General features: G+C 43.6%; 2 protein-coding genes across 2 annotated transcripts in view; one reads left to right on the plus strand and one right to left on the minus strand.

Annotated features, from left to right (window-relative positions):
• The window catches only part of ZCCHC10 (zinc finger CCHC-type containing 10), a 14,271-nt gene extending 12,293 nt beyond the window's left edge, over positions 1-1,978 (minus strand). The window contains exon 1 of the mRNA XM_014312188.2: positions 1,938-1,978. Coding sequence (XP_014167663.1) covers positions 1,938-1,978 — 41 coding nt within the window. The remainder of the gene's footprint in view (positions 1-1,937) is intronic.
• Positions 1,979-3,039: 1,061 nt separating this feature from the next.
• Positions 3,040-9,359, plus strand: part of HSPA4 (heat shock protein family A (Hsp70) member 4) — a 12,602-nt gene continuing 6,282 nt past the window's right edge. Inside the window, exons 1-9 of the mRNA XM_005418820.3 lie at positions 3,040-3,053; positions 3,833-3,890; positions 5,511-5,651; positions 5,852-5,974; positions 6,423-6,522; positions 6,908-7,041; positions 8,348-8,592; positions 8,972-9,048; positions 9,298-9,359. The exon at positions 9,298-9,359 is cut by the window's right edge and continues 105 nt beyond it. Coding sequence (XP_005418877.2) covers positions 3,040-3,053; positions 3,833-3,890; positions 5,511-5,651; positions 5,852-5,974; positions 6,423-6,522; positions 6,908-7,041; positions 8,348-8,592; positions 8,972-9,048; positions 9,298-9,359 — 954 coding nt within the window. The remainder of the gene's footprint in view (positions 3,054-3,832; positions 3,891-5,510; positions 5,652-5,851; positions 5,975-6,422; positions 6,523-6,907; positions 7,042-8,347; positions 8,593-8,971; positions 9,049-9,297) is intronic.

Consider the following 9,359-nt stretch of genomic DNA (forward strand, 5'->3'; position numbering starts at 1 on the left):
ATAAAGTGCTTGTGAAGATGCGGTGAAAGCGCGGCGGGCCCGGAGGGGGCTTCGGGAGCCCCGCTCAGCTGCCTTTCGTAGAATCACAGAATCATAGGATGCTAAGGGGGTGGAAGGGACCTTAAAGCCCATACAGTTCTACCCCTCTGCCATGGGCAGGGACCCCTTCCACCATCCTAGGTTGCCCCAAACCCCGTCCAGCCTGACCTCGAATACTTCTAGGGATGGGGCAGCCACAGTTTTTGTGGGCAATCTGTGCCAGTGCCTCCTGATCCTCATAGGGAAGAATTTCTGCCCTGCATCTAATTTAAATTTCCCTTCTTTCAGTCTGAAGCCGTTCCCCCTTGTGCTGTCAGTCCGGTTCCTGATACAGAGTCCCTCTTCGGCTTCCTTGTAGCCCCCTGAGACGCTGCAAGACGCTCCGAGGTGTCCGCACAAGCTTCTCATTGCCAGGCTGAGCAGCCCCAGCTGCCCCAGCCTTTCGGTGCAGTGCGGCCGGTTTGTCCCCCCCGAGGCGGGGCTCTGCCCTTGGGATTAGAAGGACGGGGGCTGTGAGTGTAGAGAAAAGCATCCCTGGCTGCTGGAAGTGCCAGACCTTAATTCCCTGTGTGTTCGTACGCCGTGTTCTGGGAGCACGGCTGTCATTCCCCTGCGGTCCCAGCACAGAAGGACCAGGGAGGGCTGAGCTGGGCTGGGCTGGTGCCGGGCTTGGTGTGAGCCATGGCTTGTCCTGGGATTAGAGTTTGGAAAGCTGCTCAGCAGCTTACAGTGCCAGGACAAGGGGAATGGCTTCAAAACTGACACAGAGGAGGTCTGGATTGCATATTGGGAAGAAATTTTGCCTTGTGAGGATGGGGAGGCTCTGGCACAGGGTGCCCAGAGAAGCTGGGTCTGCCCCTGGATCCCTGGCAGTGCCCAAGGCCAGGTTGCATGAAGCTTGGCATAGTGAGGGATGTCTCTGCCCATGGCAGGGGGCCTGGATGAGCTTTAAGGTCCCTCCCAATCCATGATTCCATGGTACAATGTGGTCAGTATATTCTAGCCCTAAAACTGTTTCTGGAGTTCCCCTCTGTTGCAGTGTGGCTTTATTTGAGCAGATCCTGAAGTGGCTGTCTTGATGAGACAGCTGCATCATCCTCGATGTTTGGGCTGTTTTAGATCCCTCGCATCACCTCAAGAAAGCCCAGAGTGACCTTGCTTCTCATTAGACCATACATCACTGTTTGCTTGCTCCTGTCTCTAAGCAGTGAATAAATGGAGAAGGAAATTTTGAATTCAGCATGTGTGCCCAAGTATCTAAAGATCTCTTAAGTGTTCTCAATAACGTGGAAATTTAAAGGTTAGATGTACTGGGAAAATATTGAATGTAGAGAGGATCGGAGCTGGGTTCTAATAGCTGTAGGTATTTGGCCCTCAGGGAGTTGAAGTTCTGCTGATAAATACATCTGTATATTTGAGATGTGAGCACAAATCTCTCTTGTTGAAGGAGGTGTGCTAAATAAAATATCTGACATGGTGCATCTCTTGGGAAATAATTCAGTTATGGGAGCCTGAAGTGAAATTGGAAAATATGAGCAAAATGCAAATGAGAGGGTTTTAGCAGGGCTTAATCTCCAGGTAGTGTTCTGAGGGAATGCAGAAAAGCATTCTGCAAGCAGACCCTTCTATTAAAAGAACTACTGCATGGTTTTTAAGTGACTTGGAATCAGAAGCCTGGTTCAAAAAGTCAGTGCTGAGCAGTTGTTACAGTGGGGAAGTCATGCAAGGTGTAGTGACAGGTTTCCTCAGGCACTGGCTCATGGTCAGGGTTAAACACTGTGTTTTTGTGTGTGTTATTGAAATAATTTGTATTATTACAGTAAACCCCACTGAGTGCATTGGGCTGAGTTCAGTGGCACAGATGACACTCCCACAGATTCTGCCTTCAGCTCTCGTACTTGGATTCTTCTGGAGTGCTGTAAAATTTGAACTTGTACATTCCAAAGCTGTGCAAAATGTGTTTGTCTTTGGACATGGAAAAGTGGTAGAGAGAAAGGTAGTGGAAACTGAGAGGAAAAAATAAGATAGTTTAATTATTTCTGTAGGAATGAAGGGCCTTGAGTTAAATGAAATCATTGCAATTGACGTTCTGGAGCTGGTGCTGATTATCAGTGCAGGAGACATGAACTGTCAGGGGACAGGGGAAGTGGCAGTGGGTGGGAGGGTGAGGAGGTGCCTCCAGGTATGTGAAGCAGAGATTTTAACTTTCTGAAGTTGTTTCATTAGACCTCTGATGACCTTCACTGTGAATATTTCTACTTAAACTGCACTGGTTAGTTTTTCAGCTCCGAGAAATTGTGTAATAGTGTAATTTGTATTTCATGAGTTTACTGGTTCTTGTGAACTGATTGGGGAATGAGACTGGTTGAAAATTCTTCCTTCTCTCCCTCCTTCTTCCTAGTTTCACTCACTTCTGTGCTGGGTCCCTGCCAGGGCTCTCATCTAAATTTGTGCGTTTGTGTTAGTGAGGGGATCTTGATTTGTAAATTCAGCAGTGAAGTAGCTGGATTTTTTTTTTCCAAGAGAAGGGCACAATTCATGTCTTAATTCCTTTCAGGAGACCAGAGTAAATGAATAACCAGCTCCCTGCTCTGGGCTCATTAGGTTTTTACCTCCTGTTCCATTGGTGTGGGCCTGAGGGTCTGCAGAGCACAAACTTAGTTGTTTTTTTGTTTGTTTTTTTTTTTACTAATGTCACGAATAGTTGTTTCAAACAGCTGCAGATTTATTCAGAAATGTTAATTCTGTTGCAGCACATACTTTAGGGTAGGCCTTGTGGCATTTGTGAAGTTGTTTATAAATTGGAAGGAGATACAAACCCATTGCAATTGTGTCACCCCAGCCTTCGGGTTGGTTTTGGTTAGTTTCTGCTTGGAACACCCAGTTCCAAACCTCAGGCTGAGCTGGAATGTTTTCTGTAGCAGCCCTGTGGCATCACCCTGCTGTAAAGCAGATTCTTAACCTGCTGCATGGAGAGCAGCTTAATTAGACTTAGTTGGCATGTTGTGTGAGCAGTAAAGAACTGCTTACCTAATGGCAGGGCTCCCCCCACCAAGTTTACCTCAGTGGTATGAACAACTTGGATTAGAGGGTTGGATTTTGTTTTGTTAGGGCTCCTACAGTTTGTTAAATATGTAAATCAAGAGGCTTAATCAGCTGAGGAATTTCTCCTAAAAAGAGAATTTCTCTATTCAGAACTGCAGGCTGTCACAAAGCAGGGGGGAATAAAAGATAATTTCTCTTTCTGTGTCCCATGTTGTTTCAGTGGGCACAGATGAAACTCTGAAAGACCAATCTTTCTCTGCAGGTAGTTTCTTTTTGCCCTTGAAGGGTTTGCCTTAAACCTGGAAAGCTTAGTTAGCATCTGCTACAGACATGTAGGAATGATTTCTGTAACACCTGATTTACCTCGTGTTTGTGCGCTGAACAGTCGAATGTTTCCTGTGTTATAGCTACCACCTTATCCCTGAGTGCATCACACACACGGGCAGTTACTGAGGTAAGGCTCTGCCCAGTCAGTGCTCAGGCGGGAAGCTTAGAGGAGCATGGGTGAGTCTGGGTTAGGCTGTGCTGCAGGGAGGGCTCTTGCTGGTTTAAATGCAGTTATAGTGCCTGTTTTCCCAGAATCCACAGAACCTTCCATGCACAGATTGCAGCGAGTGACCAACGGTTTTAATGGACCAAATCATATTAATTACAGTGACCTTCCAGACAGTATCAGTATTTTTACCCAGAAGATGTGCAGTTGATGTGCAGCTGTAGAGTCACTGACTGAGCTCACTCTTCCTTGCAGAGCCTGTATATCCTTCGGGCCCAAGAATCGCTCCATTGGTGCTGCAGCTAAGAGCCAGGTGAGTGTGGGGTTTGGGTAGAACACTTCAGAGCACCACTGTGGGGTTTGTCACTGCAGATAACAGATGTCCCTGAGCTGCTGTGCCTCTCTAACCAGTGAACAGCTGAGCTGCTCTCAGCTGTTCACCATGGGCTGCTGCTTTGTCATCTGGCAGGGAAATCTCAGGGTTGATCCTTGCACATAATGAAGCGTACAAAATAAAGCTGTGCCTCTTAAGAAATTCTCATAACTACTAATTTTTTTCTCAAGTTGTGAACCTAAATTCACAAGTGGTGCTTCACCCTGCCCTAGTTTGTTCCAGTCCCTGTGCTTTATGATGGCTTTTAATTACGTGACTCTATTCTATAGAATTCCATTAAGTGCATGGTTTTGGCAGAAAGGAAGCATATTTGAGTGTAAATAGATAGAGCTTTCTTGACCCTTTGTGGCTAAATTGCAACCTAAATATCTCTCTTGGGTGTTCTTGCCCATAGTCTGAGTTTCTGTTGCTGTCGGCAGGTAAATGTAATTTAAGGATTGGGAAGAAGTTAAGGAGATTTGTCCTACTCATGATATTTGGGTCTTGCTGTATCAGATTTTATGTTGCTGTGTACGTAACCCCTATAAAAGATGATTTATTTTTTTCAAGTCTTCTACAGGAAGTGACTAGTCAAACAGTTGTTTTTTCTTAGCCTAAAAAGCCTAGAAATGTGTGAAGATTTTTTACCTAAAATACAAAAATCCCTGGACACAGCCATGTTATTCAAGAACAGCACAACTGTACTAGAACCAAACACAGCTGTTTTTTCTGGAATTGAGTCTGCTTAGCTTAACGAAATCCATTGGTGCAGAGCCCTGTAGAGATGTGTGTGTCCTGCACAGACTAAACTTAGAGACATCCAGCCCAAGTTACTTAGGAAGTAGAACCTGCCTGAGCCCAGATCCCAGGTAATGCTCTGTGGAACAGTGCCTGTCTGCTCTCTCAGTGCCTGTGGTTTTCAGTGCCTGCCTCGCTCTGGTGTCAGTGACAGAATTCCCTTCACTTGTGCCATGTGAAGCCAGCTGGGATGGGCTTTCACTTCTCTGTGCTGATCTCTGCTGGTAATGAAAGTCAGTCTATCTTTTGTCAGTTAAGTCAAGGTGACAGCATCATTTTAGGGGACCTCCTAAAGTTTCATGAGCAGGTCCTTGTGAGAGGTCTTTTGTGAGAATATCTGTATGTTGAGTGTCATGTGCATGTGATGAACCTGAGCTGGAGTTTACATCCATGTGCTTGTTATGTTTGGGCAATCACTGATTGTAGAAAGGTAGAGGGTAGAGAACAGGTAAGTGGGAAAGAGATTTTGCTGACAGTTCTAAAGAGTTTCCTACATGTGCACTATGAAATTTGAGTGTGGTTGTAATCAATATTTTATAGACTTGGCTCAGTTTTTAGTGTACATTTTATTTTCCATCTCAAATTGCTGTAGGTTCCCTGAGCAACCAGAGGGAAGTTGCCTCCCAGCACCTGCCCAGATGCTGTTAAGATACAAATGACAAAAATACTCTGGTGGGAGAAGCATGAGAACAAAACTCTGTCTTCTGTTTGAAATTCAGATGTTCCCCTGCCACGTTGTATTAAAGATTTCTTTTCCTCTAGGTTATTTCAAATGCAAAGAATACAGTACAAAGTTTTAAAAGATTTCATGGTCGTGCATTCTCAGATCCCTTTGTTCAAGCTGAAAAAGCAAGCCTTGCCTATGAACTTGTCCAGCTGCCAACAGGCTCAACTGGCATCAGGGTAAGTCTGGCATGTTTGAGGAGCCAGAGGAGGAAACTGATAAAGTTTCCTTTTATTTCTCTGTTTTGAATCTACTCACTGTGGTTTGTGTTCTCTTTTGAATGGAAAGCCTTAATAGGGAAGGGAATAAAAGGCTGATAATGGGGATGGTGCATGGGTTCCACTGCAGTGTAATGAGTGTGCACAATTTTTATTTGAAGGCCATGTATATGGAAGAAGAAAGAAACTTTACAATTGAGCAGGTGACAGGAATGCTTCTGACCAAATTAAAGGAGACTGCTGAGAATGCGCTTAAGAAGCCCGTGGTTGACTGTGTTGTTTCTGTAAGTATGGAATCCAGCAAAACACACAGAACTTAGTTACTGTGTGAAGTGAAATGGCTGCAGCATTAAATTAAATCTGATTCAATTGGCCAGTAAACTTGAATGTCCAGGTATCTTTCTTTTCTGTTGAAACTGAATCTTACACCTCTTGGAAATTAGACTTACATTATTAATGGTCTTAAAATGCTGCTGATTAGCAGCATAAATAATATTTGATTCCTATTTTCTGATTATGTGCTCCAGAAATGAGTGGCTTATCATATGGAATAGAAAAAAAAACTTTGTCTTTATGTATTTTTTTCTTCTGTTGCAACTGGAATGAGCACTGCATTTGGAGAAGGCCTGTGCTCCATGAGCTCACTGTCCTGTCCATCCTTGTAACTGTTTCCTGAAGGTGGCTCCTGGAAATGTTAATAATGTTAATATTGGCTCTCTGACCTCCTTGCAGGTTCCTTGTTTCTACACAGATGCAGAAAGGAGATCTGTGATGGATGCTACCCAGATTGCTGGTCTCAACTGTCTGAGACTAATCAATGAAACAACTGCAGGTAATTCTTCCTGTCCCTCACTCAGTGTTGCAGTTTTACTACATGAAAAGGCTTTTATTCTGCCAGTGAGCCTTGCTTTCTGGAATTACAGCTGGTTGTATACACTTGGAATAGATGAGTTGATCAGAAAGTTTCTTAAATTTGAGTCTGTTTTTTATTGCTTTACAAAGACATAACAATATTTGGTAAATATCTGTGTCAATGCAGCTGAGGGAGGGGTGATAGTGTTTAATGTTTGTCTGTGTTTCTTTAGCATTGAGAATTCTGTTTATTCAATGTCTGTAGCTTGAGGAGCACAATGAAATGCTAATGTTGATTCCTGATTACCACTTATTTCTTGATAATTACAAACCTCTGTGTCCTAACTATACTTTTATTTCTGTAGTTGCACTTGCATATGGGATCTATAAGCCAGACCTGCCTGCCTTGGAAGAAAAGCCACGGAACGTTGTTTTTGTGGACATGGGGCATTCTGCATATCAAGTTTCTGTTTGTGCATTCAACAAAGGCAAACTGAAAGTAAACAAGCTGTTACACATCCATTTTGATTATCTGTATAACATTCATCAGCACACCCATGGACTGTGGCAGGCAAGCCTGCCTGGCTTCACAGAGGGGCGTCCACGCAGCTCAATTCTTGTTCTTAAAATTGCACTTTGTCTGGAGCAAAAAGTAGGGTAGGGAACTAGAGAGCTTTTGAGCAGTGTGTGGAGGAAGCAAACATGCCTTAATCAGCAGACTCTGGCAAAGAATAAAAAACCTGGATTAAATGGTTTATTCAGAAATTATCATATCTGACTGTGCTGCTTTCAGAAAAATACTCTAGTTCAGTCATGAGATCTGGTGTTGAAGCAGGAATTCCTGCAGTGGTGTAAGTGACAGACATTGTTTCTGAACCCTCACTGTGGTGCTCATGTACAATGAAGAAACATTGCTGATTGCTTTAAGCTGCCAGTGGACGCTCAGCAGATGACAGTGTATTTGTGAGTGTACACTGCCAAAGCATTGCTGTTTTGCAGCAAACACTAACGTTTCTTACTGGCATTTTATTATTATTGTTAATTATTACAATCTGGACTTCACAGTTACAATACCTTTCTCATTATTGGCCGGAGAAACAGATGCAGAATTTAAAGCATGAGGTAGTGAAATGCAGAGAAATGTTCTGACAACATTCATTTTCTCAAAATTTTATTTATGTGAGGAAATGTAACCTTTGTGTTTCTCTTGGATTTGTTTTTTAAACTTGGAAGCCATGGCAGTGTGGAAAGGATGCTTTGGTGCCCAGAGTGCAGGGCTGTTAGCCAGTGTAGAGACAAAGCCATCTGAAGGGGTATTGAGGGTAATGATTTCTGTTCCTAAAAAAATAAATTCCTGGTGTGTTAACAGAGCAGAATGAGCTGAGGTGGGTGGACTACAGGTGTTCTTTGCAGATAATTCCTTCATCAAAAAGGAGCACCTGTTTTAAGAGTTAATATAATTTATTTTCTTCCTGTTTTATTTTTAGCTTTGGATAAGCATGTTCCACCCTTAGGAGGCATCAAATATTAAACTGGGATATGACTCAAACTGACAGTGGCTAAGCAGAATTTGGAACAGAGATCTGCTCCCAGCACAACCTATGGAACAGATTGTGTTGCTAAGTCCTGCCCAATCTCCCTAAATTCCTTTTAAAGCAATTGTCACCTCATTCCAGGAAGGCTGATTTCTTTGACTTAGAGTTGAACTATATTTGAAACAAAACACTGCTTTGATGTGAACTGCTCATTGCTTTCATTGGGTAATGGCACACTGTACTGGTACTGAAGGGTTCCCTTCCTTTAAGGTTCTTGCTACAGCGTTCGATACAACCCTTGGAGGCAGGAAGTTTGATGAGGTGTTGGTGGAATACTTTTGTGAGGAGTTTGGGAAGAAATATAAACTGGACATCAAGTCCAAGATCCGAGCACTGCTGAGGCTGTACCAGGAGTGTGAGAGGCTGAAGAAGCTGATGAGTGCCAATGCCTCTGACTTGCCCATGAACATAGAGTGCTTCATGAATGACATAGATGTGTCTGGAACCATGAACAGGTAACTCTGTCTGCTCTACAATGGGACACTTCAGAGTGCCCTTCAGGCAGTTAAAAACTTGGTATGAAGTGTCAACTCGTAGGGCTGAAGGGAGGTTAGAAATCAAAGCACAAAATGTGCAGGAATGCTGCTGGAAATTAAAGTGTTTAGAGCCTGGTCAGTGGCCTTGAGTTAGGAGGGAGGGCTGGGAATGTTGAAAGGATGCCAGGGTTACTGGAACCAGGTTTTGTCTGGGAGAGCATAATAAAGTATAAAGCTAGGACTGGGGGAGAGAAAACCCTGCAATACACAGTGAAAGTGGCATTCCTTCAGTTTGGGCAGGTTGTTTGCAATGTTGCTTATGGTGTGCTGGAGCTTTGTTTATGGATTCTTCCAACAGAAGCAAATTTTTAGAGATGTGTGAAGGACTCCTCGCAAGAGTGGAGCCGCCCCTTCGCAGTGTGCTGGAGCAAGCCAGTAAGTGGGGCTGTGTGGGGGGCTGCTCTGCATGCAGACAGGAGCCAGCCTTGGACACAAGGGTTTACCACAAACAACAGTTTTATGCTTAGGAGTTGCAAGATGAAAAAACTTTCTCACTCAAGCTAAGAGCTGAAATTTTCACTGCTTAGAAACTTAGCCTAAAGTTGGTCAATGAAAACTTCTGGTTTGTGATGTCGGTGTATTAATGTGAAAGAACATTTCATCTATTATCTGACTCCTTTCTAGGGTTGAAGAAGGAGGATATTTATGCAGTAGAGATAGTTGGTGGTACCACAAGAATTCCTGCT

The sequence above is a fragment of the Geospiza fortis genome, unplaced genomic scaffold (assembly GCF_000277835.1).
Source record: "Geospiza fortis unplaced genomic scaffold, GeoFor_1.0 scaffold55, whole genome shotgun sequence".
Classification (NCBI taxonomy): Eukaryota; Metazoa; Chordata; class Aves; order Passeriformes; family Thraupidae; genus Geospiza; species Geospiza fortis.